The following is an 18749-nucleotide window of genomic DNA, read 5'->3' on the forward strand; positions in this document are numbered from 1 at the left end:
ATTGCCAATGAAGCCTTGGAGGAAGAAGAATGAAAACAAGAAGATAATTTAATTCACTTTGCACTTTCCTGGCTTACGGTTTATTAAAGCGAACCAGACGGAGTGATGTTTAGATCACATAAATAGAGCGTCTTTTATTTCTTACGAAAACACGGGTTTCTTACCACTATCGTCATGCTGGCCCATACGCCAAAGATTCAGATAGAATTCTTCGAAGATAAGCTGCTATGCAAAGGGCTCTAGATTGATTTAAAATGATTGAATTTCAAATGTATTTTAGATCACAAAAAGATTTTATACTGAAATTGCAAAAAAAAAAAAGAAGATGGAACACAGGAATACAGGATCCCATAGTACAAGAAAGCAGCTTAACAAATTCTAGATATATATATATTAGGGATGCTGCAAATTATGACTTCATTTGAGCTTCAACACAAATGCCTCTTTCGACAAGTCCTCTGTCACCCCCATCTAGAGGTCTTTTAGTTGCATAACTATATTCTTAAACAATTCGGACAAGAAAATTTTACAAGTTTTGACGACTGATGAGTAACAAAAGAATATCAGTAAAACAATCCCCACCGTTGGCTTTACAGCGAAATAGTGATCACAAATATGAAGGGAAAGTGTAAACCCTCTGAACAAGATTCAATTGGAAGCCGAATATTGACTTTTGTCTTACTGCAATACAAAAATGGCTATAGTTACACCAGAGGAAAAAAACGATCCAACTAATGGTCACGAATAAAAGAATACCCATGTATTCTGTACAAGTATACAAAATTTTCTTACTGTTGAAGCAATCCGGTATGCAAATTTTTCTAGGAGAATTTCGACAAGGCTATATATTTATGGTGGCTTCCCAAAGACGAAGAAGTCCATTACGACCACCACTGCAGACCCTTTTCCTATCGAGATCAGAAGCTACACAGCGCACCTGATATATCAGAGAACGGAAAGACAAGTAAGCCTAAAAGAAATCGGTAAAGGTTATCATTAAATCACTAATCCCCCAGGAAGAGTAGGCACCAGGCAACCACTTGGGATACTTTGCTTCAAGTAGGCTTCTGACTTTTCACTTCCCCATTAAATATTAGTCATTGTTCTAACACTAATATTTCTATTACAACTGGACATTTTCAAGTATTGGAAAAGATAGAATGGAAGCGAAGTCATATCAATTGTAGGAGATTTTACAAACATTACAATTCATATTTATGCAAGATGCACTATCGGAAATTAAGACTTGTATTAATGTGCCCACTTTAAATTACTTATGCGAATGCACACTTGAGTAGGCTTGACTATGAAGCAGCCTAATTTAAGCAGTGTTACTAAAAACACTTCTATTTTTTGGAATTTTCCACCCAGTATACTTTCAGACACTTGGACATAACAGATGTTGCACATTGTAGCGTACAGAAAATGACATACCTTGCTTATGCTAGGCTGAACTGTTGACAACTTGCACAACATGATTGTTCTTGTAACTTTAGTTCATGTGATGTCACTTATAATTTAGTCATTCTAATACCTAATAATAGTCATATGAAGTACCATCAATTGGACAAGATCATCCAAAACTTTAAGGACCCGTCTGGACACTGGAAAAGCTTATCAGCCGAACAGAACAGATACTATTTAATGAATCTGGGAAAAGCTCAATTTTCAAAATTAAGAATCTATTCTTCACAAAGGTTTATTTAAGTCTAGCAAAAATAGAACTGGCAAGGTACAAGATTTTTAAGTTTAGATGCCACACCACCCTCTCCAGCGATGATTACAAATGGGTTGGACAGGCCAAAACCAACAAAGACCACAAAGTCAAAACCAGCTGAACCTCTCTAGGTCTGCCAAGATTTAGAACTGAACAAGGCAGAGCTAACTAGATCTAATCCCAACTACGTTAAAACCTCCCCAAAAAGGCATAGAATATAAGAAAACTTGGAATATAAGAAACCATAAACATGTCTCACCGTAAACTAGACATGATCTTAAAACTTCCAGTGCATGGTTCGAGTAAGAAATCTGGATCTAAATCCCATTTAGACCCAGTACAAGGAGGCAGAAAAGACAGTCCGAGCTGGACCCCCTTGAAACCCTCATCCCATCAAGCTAGCTTAACAGCCTAAAACAATTCATCATATTAAATACTGCACCAGTCATAAATTGACATAACTTTTTTTAAGCCACCTAGGCCTGCCAGATCTGAACTAAATCTAGCATATGTGCATCCCCAAGTCCTAATAATCAATGTTTGAATGAGCACACGGCTATGGCAGCTGAAAGAACAACAACATGCAGCCCAAGCACAATTTATCCAAGCCATATAGACATATTCTTACTAGGGCCACGAAACTAAATGTACAGTTGAATCTGCAGAAGCACCAGAATTTGAAAAGCTTGCAACAGAGAGTGATATGCACCCAGTCAGACAACCAGCATGCATCTCTTCCCATCACCTCTGCCTTGTATGGCTTTTAGCGTTAAATGGCATGTCATTGTGAATCTTTTGCATTTCCTAAGTACTAATATTTCGAAAGTTAGCAAGTGGATTGATAATAAAATCAACTAAAACCAATATAAACATATTATATATGCATGCATGCACGTATACCAAGCAGCTTTTTAGGATAGCATGTGTTGAAATCAGGAGAAACATGATATATACCATAGCAACAGTTCTTTGAGGAGTTCTGTACAGTTGCCATCCTGCCATCTTTGATCCCGTGCTGGAGAAACTACCAAGTCTTTCCTGAGGCCGATGGAAAAGAGACATGGAATTGTCGGCTGCGCCAATGCCCAGCCAATGTTCTCCAGCATTAATGGATAAGATAGAAGTTGAGTGAATTGTAACGTTCTTAACGCATCTTATTCCTCCTGCATAAAGGCAATGCAATAAAAGGTATATTGATTGATAAAACCTCATTATAATTCTGATTTCTGAGTTTAGCTGCAAAGTGGTGCAAGGAAAAACTGTATCACTGATTCAAGCAGCTAGAATTCATGGACAAATGTGAGTAAACTTTTAGATACAAAAGCTTTCATTTGTGTTAAAAAAAGTCAATCCAGCTCAAATTTAGTAAGTGCGCCCGCCCTTACAGACAAAAATGTTAAAATCTTGATATGGAACCTGAGAACAGAGTAATTTGTGGTAACTCATATGGCACCATTCAGTATATAACAAATCCGTACTATACTGGAAATCCTGGTGCATATCAACCAGTATTGTCTTGTGTGGACCAGTACTGTAAACCATGGTTCAACTAGGTAACGAAAGACAAACCACAAAACCAATGCATTGAGCAAGAATATATATAAACAATGTTTTGTAAAATGTAACTTACACGTACGAAATGCCAGGACATAAGATCCTATAAGATTTCAATCATGTAACACAAAATTCTCTCTCAAATGTCTTAAAGAGTTAAATAACCACATACTTAGCATGTTTTATATTTTTATTGTCCTCAATGATATGATCTTACGTCATATTGATCTCTGGTAGCCTCACAAGACAACATGAGCTGACTCAACATGTTTTGAATCATCATTTTTCTTTAAATAATCGAGCGAAGGTGAAACATAGCAGATACCATTTTGAACGACATGGCAGTGGTATTTAGACCCCATTCAATAACACACATAAGAGTCTATTCGCAATGACTACTTGTAAACTTCTAATATTGCTGTTAGATGCATGTCTTGGATTTTCCTTGGTACTCCGGTATTCTCCAAAGATTTTACAAGCAGCAATGCAGGTATTATAAGATGTCTCGACATATGAGATATGATCCAGAATTCAAGATACATTTTTTTATCATAATTAACATCTTTACTACTAAGCTCTGTGCTCATAATTGGTGAATAAAAATGCAAACCTTGTGACTTTGAGACACATACATACCAGGTTCTATGTAATGTCAGCAGAGCAACTACTTCACAAAGCATACATTTATATGCTATGAGACAATGAGATGTCAGCAGAGCGAAGAGTGTAGAATACATTATTATTTGGTCCACTTAGAATATGACATTATTTTGTCCACTTAGAATATGACATTATAATTCTCATGCAATATAGAGAAAGTCCAGATTAATGGCTATCCTTACAGTTCAAAAGTATCTTACCTTCTTCATTTTCCCAAAATCGCACAAGCCCATCAGTAGAACCTGAAACAAATAAAATGACTGCTCAGATTGTTGTTTTTGGGGAAAAAAATCTTTTTTGATGTTGTGGGGGGTAAACTAAAGTATGTACAATGCTGCTGCAGTACAGCGAACCTACAAAAAAAAAGCACATTAAGAGCTATGGTGACAAACCAGTTATAATTCCTTGATCTGGGGGTGAGTATTCAACACAGAGAATTGGACCAGCATGACATGCTAAAACGGCATCGCATGTTCCTCGAGAAAGAGACCACATTCTAGCTGTCCAATCATCACTTCCAGTAAGTACAATGTCCCCAGCCATCCTTATAGACCTGCATGATTAACAAGAGAAATTTTTCAGCTAGTGACATTTGATGAGACATTACAGGTTAGAAAGACAGTTCTTGTGTTCTACCGGATCCATTTCGTGTGCCCTAGAAGCTTGTGCATCTGCTTGCCAGAACGGATATCCCAAATATTTGCCACCCTAGAAAACAAATTGAGTAAATGGTCTTCATACTACTCAGACAAACAACAGGGATCATAACATTATTATATTATTAAGCATATTTAAGATATTATAATCACATACACATCTCTTCCAGCAGCTGCCAAAATTCCTGTAGAGTCATCATATTCCATGCAAAGAACGGCACTGGAACACCGACCAACAGTTGCTACACAGGTATCAGTTCTGACATCCCACATCTTTACAGTACCATCATGAGCAGCTGTAAGGACACGTTCTCCAGAGAGCATCCTAATGCAACTGACCTACATTGATAAGGTTAATTATATAGCCAAGCTTAGCTCACTCGATGTATCTCATTTAGAAATAAGCTCCCTTAACATCTTACCAACTGAAAATAATGAAAATGTACATATATATTGATTAGAGAAACAGTAGGTAAATTTATTGGAAGGACACTGGGACTTGCTTGGGAATCTTCTGGATCTATGTGTTGGAGGATGACTAAAATTAAAACTGTTGATAACATCATTGCAAAAGAACCTGCGGGACAATTACTCAGGATATTTGGGAAAAAGAAAATCAAAGAATTGCTCATCATATGCATTGTATTACAATACCTAGAATTTTGTGGCCTCATCAGAACAATTAATGTAGTATATTAGGGCTTATTTATAAAAATGTATGAGACAATATCAGTTAGTTACCATTTTGTACCAGCGTATACCAGCATATACACTACAGGAGAGTTGCTCTAGAGATCCAAACATATTATGCATGTATTGCTTTCTGTAACAATGTGACCTTGGTCTTAGTTCTGTATTTTGATACTCACATGCATGAAATCTTCAATTTTTTTTTATTTTACTATATGATTTTGATATTATATAATGGGGAAATATTTGTACAAATCAAAAATGCATTTTCTAAGTCGAAAACATGTCTATTCATTATTGTATAGCTGTTTCCTTAGCATATTTATAAGTTGAAAACATGTGATTCTTTGGGGTATTGTGTAATACCAATTTGTAAATGAATGAGAAAACATTGTTATATCCTTGATGGAGACATGACCATCTTCGAACATAAAGCTTCTCAAAAATAGAAGTTCTAGAGGAAAAATAGTAAAATTTGTTCCACAGACTGTTTGCTCATCCCCTGATGCAGAAGTCTGGAAACAAATATACATGTCTAAACCTAATAATAGATCGTATCCTCTCATAACTCATCTTCTGTAAGTGGTATAGGTGACTCATCAACATATACTATATACTACATACATATATAGATTAACAACTAGAACACAAGAAGTTAATGTAAAATATGGTCTAAATTATTGATTCGCTCAAATTTTTGAAGGTTTTTTATCTGTATCTTCATCAATGTGTACTATTGCATACAAAATATGATCTTAACAATACTTCTTGAAATTACCTTTTTTTTTTAATGATTTCTTCAGGCATACCACCGAGAGTTAGTTGTACAATTACATGAAGTGATGTTTGAAATCAAGAGATTGAGTCAAGAAATTTTGAACAAATTCATTTTAACATTTTAAAATTTGGCATATGTGCGACGAAGAGATTATCATCTGCATAATTCATTAATTAAAATTAATTTTTAAAAAATAATTTATGTTGTCAATTTTATAATTAAACTATAACTACAAAAAAGAAGCATCGCTGCACATATTGCAGTTGGTGTTATTAATCTTTCTTCACAATTTTAGCAAACATCCATCTGTTATAGTAGCAAAATATCCAATTTTTTAAGTTCTGTTGGTATGATCTTGGGTCCCCTTCTCCAATCGAACCTTACAACACAATTCCATGGTTCTACTTTTTGGGGGCCCCAAAATCCTCTGACTTACAAGCATATATCATGTTAAATTGTTCCTAACCACTTTGGCCTCCCACGGTTCTTTATCACTCTTCACAATATCCTTTCTATCCCTAAAAACCACCTCAGCATTTACATTTCTGTTGTATGCAACTCATGCAACTATGAACCTCTTTGTTTCCCAATGTTCCACACAAACAAGATTTTACATATTTGTTTCAAAGAATTTGCTCTCGAGTCTCAAGAGCATGTGTCGATTGCTGAGTCCATATTTGTTGTTAAATTATGTCCAAAATCTATTAATGTTTAGTCCATCTAGTTTGCATAAAAGGCACGAGGCATTTAATGCTACATTCAGGTTCAAAAGGTTAAATGATTTCATAAATCTGATAACATGACGTCCCTTTTTTGGTGTTGAAATGAATTGGTTTCAGATATCTCTACCTACTTCCATGTGCAAGATCATCGAGGATTATGGTAGGTGAGCTGAATAAAACATGTTATAACGGTCGTAGCATGTCAGCCTTGAAGGCAAAGACACCAGAAAGTACCAAGGTCCGTAGTATCTGAACCGACACCTGTGTCGGTAGAATGGCAATACGAATTGCTACAGTACCATGCCGTGCCGTTCCGGCACGTACTGACAAAGGGAAACCAGAAGGGGAGGAGAGAGACGAGAGAGAAAGAGGGCAGGAGCGAGAGGGAGAGGGAGGGGGGAGAGAGGGCTTTCGAGCTCCCTCTCCTCCAGCACTACGTAACAGGGGCAGAGCCTGTATTTCATTTAGAGAGGAAAAGAGAGAGTGGGAGGATAAGGAGAGGAAGGGAGGAAGAGAGGGAGAGGGAGGGGGAGAGAGACTGACAGAGGGAGAGAGAGGGCTTTCAAGCCCCCTCTCCTCTGGCGCTGCGTAATAGGCACAAAGCCCCTATTTTGAAACAAAACAATGGTTACATCCCCTTTTTTCTGAAATTTTTTTAAGTGAAGTTGGTAGCGACTGTCGACTTCACTTTTTTTAAAAAAATTTTTAAGTGAACTCGGCCGACTTCACTTAAAAAATTTTAATATATATATATATATATATAGGGGACAAAGCCCTATTTTATTTCATTTCAAAATAGGCGACTTCGCTTAAAAAAAATCAAAATATATATATATAAAGGGGAAAAGGCCCTATTTCATTTCAAAATAGGGGTTCCACCCCTGTTACACTACGTAGGAGGAGAGGGGCCTTAAAAGACCTCTCCCTTTCACTCTCTCGGCCTCTCTCCTCCTCCCTCTCCCTTTCCCTCCCTCTCCCTCTCCCTCTCTTTTCCTCTCCCCCCCCCCCCCCTCACCGGATTTCTCAAATCGAGGAGCGAAACCATGCCGGTCCACCCTCGGTACAATTTAGGGCGCCCCGAATCAGGCAGTACAACATTCCTTGCTAGAAACAGTGGATATTTCAAATGTTTCTTGTGTCAACTTAGCATCTTTTTGACAAATCTGTATATCTTTGAATGCTTGATATGATGTATCACCATATTGGACATGATTTTATGACCGAGCAGTATGGCATAATATGTTATTATAGTCTGACCATTTTATGTGGAAACATTTTGACTAGATGCTTACAACTAAAACAAGTTCCTAGTATTGAGCTCACTATAACATTGCATAAAGTTATAACTTCATTAATTCATAATAAGATAAGGACTCATGTGCAATGCATCGTGATTGACAATTAAAAAATATTTCTGAAAAAATGGCTGAGAGAAACAGTAGACCATATTTCTATTTCCATGTACAAATGCTTTCAATTAAAAAAAAAAATAGCACAAAAATTATATAATGAATCATAAGAATCAGACCGAAGCATCATGGCCTTTCAATTCTTCGAGAAGTTGAGATGTTTGCTTATCCCAAACTATAACAGACTGATCATCTGATCCCGATACCACTTTACTACGGTCAGAGCTGATTGCACGAACAGGCCTGCGACAAAAGAGAAGAAAATTCTGCAACTGAAGGGACTTCATCACAATATCTTATGTGAACAAACAAAAGTTAATAAAAAAGAATGAATAACATACACTTATCTATTTTGACCCATTGAAAAATAACAACATTATTACTTAAATAAATAAGGAAAAACCAAAATAGGGGCATAATAACTAAGACATTTGCATCCTCGAGGGGTCCAACTGTTCAAGAAAATGGAAGCTGACATCAATTCCAAACAATTTGGAGACCTTTTGAAGAAATATGTACTTCCTTGTCACTCATGAATCTTCAGATAAGTTATACCATTTGGCATCACAACTTGGTGAACCAGTTGTAGACTATTATAAAAGAATTTTTTTGAATAAATAGTATTTCATCATCAGTATTTTATGAAAAACAAGTGTTCTATTATTCATGATTATGCAACGTCTCCTTTCTCTTTCATGACCAGGGGTCAACCCAGATTCTTGAATCCCCTGTTCATGTAATATCCACACATAGGTTGGAAAGGGTTAGAAGAAAGAAAGCAGGTAGGATCAAAAGAGCATGCAGATCTGAGAATTCCCATATCTTAAGGTACAATTGTATAGGAAAAGGTGAGTTTCAGTACCCCATCTGACAATCCCCATGTCTGTTTCCTCCTGCCCTTGATTGTAAAGTTGCATCACTAGACCAAATATGCCTGCCTAAATTGTAATATGATGCTACCAGTAGCTAGAAAAGGCAGAAAAATTTATGATTGTACAATTCATGTAATCAGAAAAATTTATGATTGTACAATTCATGTAATTTCCTTCTTATTTTTCATTTTCATCCACCTCTCACCTATGACACTACCTGGTAGTTTGGCCAATAAGCTAAGCCAGACAGGGCAGAAATGTATGATGGAAAATCTTAAAATAAATAATTTACTCCAAGCCAGTGTAAGTTTGAATGTCCCTTCAAGCATCCAACATGATAACCTTTGGGATTAACTGATGCAAAGATGCGAAAAAGTCTAATAAGGTATTCTAGGTGTAATTTTGAAGACCACTGGCAAAATGGAAAAGAAAAAATAACTATGTTCAAAAATAATACAATGCAATACCTATCTGTTAAAAGAGATATTCCCAATGAGTATGAGGAATCTTAGTTCTTTTCAATACATCAAGCATATAATAAATTTATTCAACAACAAACTTTTCACAATTTTGTGAAAATTTTTTCAAACTGATTGGTAAAGGAATTCAAAGGCTGCTCTCTATTTAGATATTGCATGAGAACAATTAGTTATGGGAAAAATTACTTATCAGATTTTCTGAAGCCCCTCTTACTAATATTAAAGGAATTCAGAGGCTGTTCTTTATTAGATCTATAGAACTTTGAAACTGTTATTGAACTTGAAGAGCACCTTACTGGTCAACTCTGGCTGTCCTGGAATACTTTGGTACTTTGTTACACTATCTCACATATGTTCTAGCTGTATGTAGATAGTGTCTAAAAGCAAAAGAAGGCAGCATCTTCTTTGCCTTCAGAGTAACATAAGCTATTTACAATGCTGATTGCTGGTTTATAGAGAATACCAATTGCTCAGTTCTGTGACTACTAATATGATTCTTTAGGCTGCCATATGAGAATTTTAAGACATATTACCAATGTCTGTTGTGCCAGTACCGGGCCCCGGACCGATTGTCCGGCGGCACGGGTCGGTACGACCCCGCGCCATGCCGTGCCAGCCCTATAACGACATAGTGGAAGAGGCTGAGAAGAGGGAAAAAGGGAGAGAGAAAAAGAGAGAACGCCAAAGAAGGCCAACGGAGAGCCGAAGAGCCACCATGTGGAGGAGGCGGAGGCCGGAGAGCCGCCGCGCGGAGGAGACAGAGGCCGGAGAGCCGCCGCGCGGAGGAGGGGCTCTGCCTCTGGTCCCCTGTTTCATTCGAAACAGAGCCCCGAAGGAGGTCCCCATTGCCGACTTTCACTTAAAATTCACAAAAATAAAAGAGGCCGCTTCAGGCCCTTGTTTCGAATAAAACAGAAGACCAGAGGTGGAGCCCCTCCGCCGGCCGGCCCCTCTCTTCCTTCCTCTCCCTCCCCCGCTCTCTCTTTTCCTCTTTTTCCTTCTCCTTCTCTTCCTCCATCGCCAGTCTTGGTTTCGTTGCCGGAACCGTCCCGGTCCGCCGTCAGTACGGCTCGAGACAGCCCGAACTGGACGGTTCGGAACGGTTCTGCCGGCCATGCATGTTACTATTAGTTGATAGCAGCAACCAATTTGTGCTGTTCAGTTGTATATTAACCTTTTCAGCAGTCATTTTGCTTTTTGTTGGCCTTATATGTTTCCATTCCCTGCTTCACAACATTGGGATAACTTTTCCTAACTAGTGATTAAATGTAGGGCAACTTTCTCCTCACAATGCAGTAATCTTTGTTAGTTGTTTGTTATAGCAGTATGCTAATCAAGGTATTCAAATGAACATGTTCACAAAGAAATCAAATATCATTGGAATGCAATAAATGGAATTTGTTTGGGTTGTAAAGAGAATTATGATAAGTAAAAGACCAATTTCTGATAAATTTTTCTTCTGCTCTTCTCATTTAATTCCTAATCTATTAGAAGAATCCTAGCCATGGCAACCCCTTCTACTTGCTTGTCAATTCTTGTTATTATGCTTCTTTTGCTGCCCACAACTGTAAATATAAAACTGTGCAGTAATTAATTAATGGACAATGAAAGGGAGAATTGCACCAAACCCTTACTGCACCACATTACTTATACTCTCTAAACAAGTTTCCACAGAAACTTCAGTGATCAAATACAATTGGAAAATACAAAATAAACAGTAACCTCTCAACAAGTGACAGAGTACGCCATCCTTATTAAGATACAAGAATAGCTTAAGAATAGGAAAATAATGTAGCACACTTATAAGATCATTCTAGATCTTATATTGTATGCAAAATATAAACAGGAAAAGATTTTGAAGAGACATTGTTTTATTACCGTGTATGTCCTTTTAGTGTTGCTCTAAGTTCTGACCCACGCATGCTAGGATCCCAAATTTTAACCTGTAGAAATTGAAGGGCATGATTATATGCTTCAATACAAAAAAAAAAAAAAGCCCTTGCATCCTGAATCAAATCTTATATTTTATATTACACAACTGAAATTGATGTGATAGGCAAAAATTTAAATGGATATGACAGACATATCTAACTAAAACAAACTGCAGTGGAAAAACATGCAGTGTTGAAAAAGGAAAAACAAAATGCAATGGAATCAGACTGGAAATGCAATAAGTTGGATTAGGACTAAAGGATCACCAAGCAATCCGTGCTTCCACTGATAAAAAAGCCAGCATCTTCACGATCACCAATAAGATCCCAGACCTCTCTTCTTGTTACACAGTGAAGAGCAGTAACAGCACCTGCATGGCCTTTAAGTATGCGCATACTGGATTGAATTTTTTTCTGCCCAGAGGGAGGAAGGTCTGCCTTGTGGGGAGTAGAACCAGGCTTTGTATTATCATTGGCAACTAGGATAAAAAGAATAATGAAGTGAATAAAATTTATGGAAGCCAACATGACTAATAAGCATAAATATACCTAGAGCATCATAAAATTTCCATTGTCAGACGTGTTCTAAGAGAAAACTCTAGAGCATTCATATCAGTCCACTTACGAACTCGACCAAAAGAATTGGCTCTTATACTTCTGTCTCTGCTAAACATGCTTTGCACCCAACTCCGACCCAGACCAGAGGCCTCAGCAGGTTGTTGACTTTCATCTGATACATCTTGCGAGCGTGGGGAAGGCAAGCCATATGCTGACAGAGATTGGACTTTGCCCATTGAGACTCCCCAATAACCAACCCTGATTTGTTGTATATGTGACGACAATGCCCTGAGCTTTATCTGAAACAATGGGGATCAACTAGTTAGTACAAATGACGAGACATGATTTACCTCCTTGAATATGAGATTGAAAGCTAGATTTGCTCACAAGCTGCTTGTAACCAAGGTTGTTTTTCTCCGCAATTTTCTCAATCATGTTCCAAGAATCTGTATCAGAAAGTCCTAGTCCAACCTTCATGATTAAATGAGAAGGAATAGTCAGGACTGAAGAGTTTAGTGATTACAGCTTGAGAAAGACAAGGATATGACGGGTACCATATGAGTTGTAATTATGATGAGCTGGGCAGTCACAAGAATCACATAATTTGCCAATCTGACAGTGTTAATATCAGTCATCATAAAGCACAATATAAGAGGTACAAAGGAAACACTAAAAGCATAAATTGTTCATATAATGATTGTCTTTGAAAAATATAAAAATAGAAGGTCATCATTTATCTCCGCAATAACAACACTATGCAATTTATAAGCATATAAAAACCAAAAAAGAAACGATTCAAATGTACCACCATGATAAGTTTACTGTATTAAGAAATACAGGAAGTCATCACAATCACGATTAAGATAATTCATGAAATTGAATAAGAAAAGACACGGCCAGAATGTATGGAACGATGTGCATGGGCTGAAAGTAAGTGTACGCAACATGGAGCATGAGGAAAAGTTAGATGAAGACATTTCATGTGATATTTTTGACTAATTATTTCATCAAGTTTATAATTAATTGAATATGAGAATCTGATAATTGAATAAAACTGCTAAATTCATGATGATATCTCAAAGAAAAGGTATCAAAAGGGCAAGTACAATTTAAGAGCCAACAATGACTGATGATACAAGATGTTAAGGACACCAGATAATAGCCCATTTTCCTAAATGCATGGCAAGGAGAACTTGAGAATTCCCTTCAAACAGCAAGTAGGTGGGTACTAGTATGATAGTTTCTTTATTAGACAGCCCCAGTCAGCTACCAAACATTAACCAAATACTCCACCAATAGCCACAAGCAAGAGGAAGAAAAGCGGCAGTTTAGCACCCAATCCTCACCAAGGGTGCGGATTTGGTGGACTGCATGGCTTGCAGTCAACCGATTCCATCCAATAGATGGATGATCCACCTGCCACACAAACAAACAGGAGAAAACAGAATCATGCACCCATTCTTATGAGAGTAAAAAGTCCTGGACTTTTCCGCTGCCCTAGCTCACTCCCTCTGCTCTTCTTGCCTCCACCCATGTCCAGCCAGTAATCAAATCTCTTGGGACCTCCTGCACCATATTGTCCCCGTTCCCCTCAGCCCTTCGTCTGTCTTCGATGGAAACAATTGTTCTTGTGCTCAACCTCATCCGATGATGATGAAAAAGAGAGGAAGCCCCACCTCATACATTACCTATTATGGAGGCCACAGTAGTAGCCAGTAAAAACGTCCAACAGTTATTCTCAAAGGACTCCAATAGGTTGCTGGTGGACAGAGGTTGGAGGAGGAAGTATTAAAAAAGAAAAGGCACATATTTAGAATCAAAGGACTGAATGTGTTTCATTTGAACATTATCAATCCTCAGCTTAATCCATACAATTACTTCCTCTGTAACTCTCCAAGATCAGGGGAAAAGTTTCAAAAAGAATACCATTAAAAAATCAGAAAAATGGAGAGCATATAAAGTAAGCCTAACTGTAATTCCATCTCAATATTGTTCTTCTAAAAAGTGAAAGTAGGATTGCTCCATTCAGCTATCACCAAAACATGAATCTCTTGAGAAGACAGAAATCCTCCGCGAAGGGGCAGCAACAAGTGTCGAGGAAGTCGGGCGAAACAGGGAGGGAGGCGGAGAATCAGCAAAGCAGAAGGAACTCAGCAGGTAGCGGACCAAGAAAAGCAGGATGAATACAGACAGAGACAGCAGAAGAGTCTGTTCCTTTTTATTATTATTATTCTTTTGCCTCAGACCTTTTTCCTTTTTCTTTTTCTCTTGCCTCAGAACAGGTGCACAATTCTGTCTGCTTCTGTCGTTTACTTGCAAAGCAATCTGTACACATTGCATCTGTTCATTGTGCAGATTCAGCCATGCAGACCATTGAATCTGCACCGCATAGAAGGGCTATATATTCTTTGCTTTAATATCTCATGAAAGCTCTAAGATTTAATCAAGAGCCACCAGTATCTATCCCATTATCATTTTTTTATATCCCACCTGGTTTTTGTTGATTAAATTTAAAAAGAGACTGAGTCTTTAGTTGTTTTAGCTTTATTCATAAATTTCCCAAAAAAACCTAAGTCTTGCAAATCTATATAAGATTTGCAATCAAATAGACCTGAAAGGTAAGTAACCAGTCTACACACTGGCAAAAGAAACTTTATACTTTCCACAATTATTTTCAATGTTACTTCTGTAGAAACAGTCTGCTTAGTATTGTACTTCATTTGGAATAAAGGTACTTAATTAGAACTTTGCAGATGGGAATAGTAGTATTGTAGCGTCCACCTAACTGAAACGGCATACGATATAAGAATTCAATCTTTTGCTCCATATGAATGTGTTATTAAGCTCATACTCTAGGTTCAACATTTATGTGCAGAAACCAAGTATAAATGACAGAATAGCATTTATCAAATTTAAACAATCAGACAAGTTGAACTTACTTGTTTGAAGAACGCTCCATTAAATATTCAAAATAGCCATCCCAAAAGCTGCAAGAGAAGCAAATATAAAAACATAATCAGCAAACATATTGGTAGATCCCTGGATTTTACTTTTGAACCAAGGCATAGCATATGAAGTTATTTAACAAAAAGTTCATGGCTACTACGATACAAGAAACCATATCCATGGCCATTAAGCCTTTCCCAGAATTATTTTGCTGGCTTTGCAAATCCTTGGTTTACAAAGGAGTACTATTTATTATGAAAAAAAGTGAAACAGATTAGGGTTACAAATTCCAGATTCAATTTTATATAAGTTTTCAAGCAACAAATATACCACAAACTCATAATACTAGATTACCCTTCTGACTGTATTTTAACTGCACAGTAATGCCTTGAGTTAGGAACAAGAAACCACCTAGAATGAAATAACGTAATGCTATATATTCTAAACATATATGAACAACAATAAAGGATCAATTTTGAAGACATGTTACACGAAAGCACATATTACATACAGCAAGTAACAAGGAAAGACAAAACTAATTTTTGTGAATCAAGTAACAACCATATCGCAGTTAGCAACCTAAAGGACTAAAAGAACCATTACAGATAAGTGAATAAGTAGCAGTAGAAAATAGAAGAAATAAAGAATGGATCAAACAAACATGCAAATCTGTAAAGAAGAAACCCGGCCTGTAGTATACTTCATAATGAGTACGGATCAAGGTCCGCCGAACCAGGCCGAGCCGCCCCGTTTGGCCCATACCAAGCAGACCCTGTGGGGTTCTGGGTTGGTTCACTTCTTTTTTTTGGAACCAACTCTGAACCGGCCCGAACCAGTTCCGAACCGATAGAAATCGGCCGGAACGGGATGGAACCAATCGAGAACCATCCAGACTCAATCTGAACAGGCTGGTTCCGTACGGAATCGGTGCAAACCATTCGGTTGGCACCAAGTCAGACCGGTTCCAAACCAGCCCCACTCCCCCTCTTCCTTTTGCGTTAAAAGTTGACTGGGAAGGCCCGACAACTTTCTTCGACCTTCCCAACCTATCCGAATACTTTTCTCCTTCCCCACGGCAAAAAATACGCTCATTCAGCATAATTGCAAGAAAATCCAACCCTAAATAAGGTATGCTTCCTCTCTCATATCTTATTTTCTTTTTTGACGGCAAAAATACCTTGAAATTTGCAAAATAAGTAAAGATCTTGCCAAAATTTGCAATTTTGGCTTAATTTTATGATATGTTGTAGATTTACGAATGATCTACAAGATTAATTTTCAGTTTATATATAATTTTAAAAAATAAAAATATATTTTTGGATTAAAAAATAAAATAAATAAAATAAAATTTAAAAAAAATGTAAAATCAGAAACGTATTTAGGGGCATGCAAGCTACTCTCCAGCTAAATCTGATGTCCATTTATTCAAGTTTTGATGCGATCATGTGTATAGTGGCCTATGCCTAAATTTGAAAAAAATGAAAAATAATAGCCTTTGATGCATGCCCACGGGCCTAAAAAAATATTTAGCATCCATTGTAGAATTCTACATAGATCTAAGCTCAAATTAATTTTTTAAAATGCTTATATTTAAAAATTATTTTTTATTTAAAAAATAATTAAAAATATATAATTAATACCAAAAATTAAAAATTAGTAGTACATAATGCACATTTCAGAAATATTTTCTGAAGTAAAAAAACATATTTTTCTGACTTTATGGTATTTAAACATATTTTTTAATTAAAAATATTTAAAATAAATAAATAAATAAATATGAAATATTAGTACTATATTAAAAAATCTGATGTATTTTCTAAAGTAAAAAATATTATCTTTATCATAACAAAATTTTGTTATTTTTAAATAATTAATAAAGTGACGTACTTGGTGAACTTGCAGGAATGGAACCATCAAGAAAAAAGGAGCCACAATATTGGTTGGGACCGTGAGCAAATGCTCTCAAGTCGGCACCATTGGAAGTGCAACTGGTGCATCACAAAATTCAAGAAAAAAGGGATAACCAGATTGAAGCAGCACTTAGCTGGTAGTTACACCGACATATCTATGTACCAAAAATACTCACAAGAAGCTCGACAACTGATGAAAAAATACTTTGCTGACTGCAAAACAACGAAGGAGAAGATTTCGAAAAAGGCAGAAGTGAACCGCCGAACGGCAAAGGTACCTTCCTATCACTCCAAGAAGTCAGAGGAGATGTTTGCTCCAGATAATGAGGCACAGATCCAGGCTACTATTCGGGCAAACCTGGATAATCAATGGCAGTAGGATAAGGTGGTCAGGCATAAGACTCAATTTGGACTCTCAAACGACGAGTTGGGCTCCGATTTTGCGAGCAGCAGAGCAAATCCAGAGTTCAGAAGGATCTCTTCAATTAGGAAGACCGTCAACAGAAACGGTGGCCGTATTGCATCTATGTTGCAGACTTATGGTAGGTAAAAAAAGTCCTCCAGAGAGATTCCACCAGAAGCCACCATCCATGATTTAGATCTGCATGCCTCCTCCAATAAAAATTTGAAGCAGCAGAGAGTTGACACAATGCTAAAGAAGGATAAGAAGGATATGTGGCGAGCTATTGAATACTGATTCTTCGGCCACATCCCAGCGAATGTGGTAGACAATACATACTATAGGTCGGTCATTTTCTCTATACAACATGCTGGCCTCGGTGTAGATCCTTCAGGACCGAAAGACATCTACGGTGAGCTTCTTAACAATAATGAGCCAGAGAAATAGATTGGCTTATACAAAAACAAGTGACCCACATATGAATTGACGGTGATGTGTGATAGTTGGATCGATCCTACCAAGCGGAGCATTATCAACTTCTTGATATATTATGATGCAAAAACTTCCTTCCATAAGTCTGTTGATGCTTCCAATCAGGTGCACAACGCCATGTACATCCTCAGATTGATACAGGTGATTGATCAAGTAGGAGAGGAGAATGTTGTGTAGGTCATCACTGATAATGCGCCACAATATACCGCTGGAGAGATCTTGATGGAGTGGGGGCCACATCTTCTGGACCTTATATGCTGCACATTTTATCAACTTCGTGTTGATGGAAATTGCGAAGATTCATAAAGTGTAGCAAACAGTAGAGACAGCTCAAACCATCATCAGATATATTTATAACCATACGTGTGTCGATGAAGAGATACGTAGGAGAGATCTTAAGACCAGGAGTGACACGATTTGCTGCCAAATACGTTGTACTTAATAGCCCTACGTCAGATGTTTTAATCCCGAGTGGTGGGAAAGTAGATTTGTAAGCGCCGGCACTGAAGAAAACACTATTGAGAACTTGGTGATGAGGCAAACATTCTGGCAGCAGGCCAAAAAGATAGTGAAGGCTATCATACCATCGTACAAAGTGCTTCGAGCTGTAGACAACAAGAGATATTCCCAGATGGGCTTCTTGTATCAAATGATAGAGAGGCCAAAGATTCATATCAAGAAGGCAGATTCGCCGTATGCCCAGAAATACATCGACATCATTGAGAGGCGGTGGGACCACCCGATGGGTAGGAACTTGCATCTAGCAGGTAAACAAGAATATTGAAAATTAGACTACTCAAGTACTCATATAATTTTACTAAGACAATTACGAACTCTATCTGCACTACGTAAGCCCGAGGTTTCAGTACACCATACCTAGAATCAATATGGATGAAAAACTTCTAGCCACTCTACGTAATGTGATTTACAAAATAGAACCTGATCCAGAAGTCACAGTCCTATATCTAGAAGAGG

At 37.3% G+C, this 18749-nt stretch overlaps 1 protein-coding gene across 4 annotated transcripts in view; it reads right to left on the bottom strand.

Moving 5' to 3' along the window:
• Positions 1–368: 368 nt before the first annotated feature.
• Positions 369–18749, bottom strand: part of SCD1 (stomatal cytokinesis defective / SCD1 protein (SCD1)) — a 51382-nt gene continuing 33001 nt past the window's right edge. For 3 of the 4 annotated variants that reach the window (XM_088710342.2, XM_088710347.2, XM_088710343.2), the window contains 14 exons: positions 14966–15013; positions 12581–12638; positions 12414–12497; positions 12094–12325; positions 11736–11947; positions 11416–11480; positions 8306–8429; positions 4745–4926; positions 4568–4639; positions 4324–4484; positions 4132–4173; positions 2672–2880; positions 793–937; positions 369–681 (listed from right to left, as the gene is read on the bottom strand). In XM_088710342.2, the coding sequence (XP_088566468.1) occupies positions 842–937; positions 2672–2880; positions 4132–4173; positions 4324–4484; positions 4568–4639; positions 4745–4926; positions 8306–8429; positions 11416–11480; positions 11736–11947; positions 12094–12325; positions 12414–12497; positions 12581–12638; positions 14966–15013 (1585 nt within the window). In that variant the 3' untranslated portion in view covers positions 369–681; positions 793–841. The remainder of the gene's footprint in view (positions 682–792; positions 938–2671; positions 2881–4131; positions 4174–4323; positions 4485–4567; positions 4640–4744; positions 4927–8305; positions 8430–11415; positions 11481–11735; positions 11948–12093; positions 12326–12413; positions 12498–12580; positions 12639–14965; positions 15014–18749) is intronic. The other variant, XR_015972958.2, reaches the window with a different exon arrangement.

The sequence above is a fragment of the Phoenix dactylifera genome, chromosome 1 (genome assembly GCF_051530095.1).
Source record: "Phoenix dactylifera cultivar Ajwa chromosome 1, Ajwa_hap1_PhDact_Kaust_v1.1, whole genome shotgun sequence".
Lineage (NCBI taxonomy): Eukaryota > Viridiplantae > Streptophyta > Magnoliopsida > Arecales > Arecaceae > Phoenix > Phoenix dactylifera.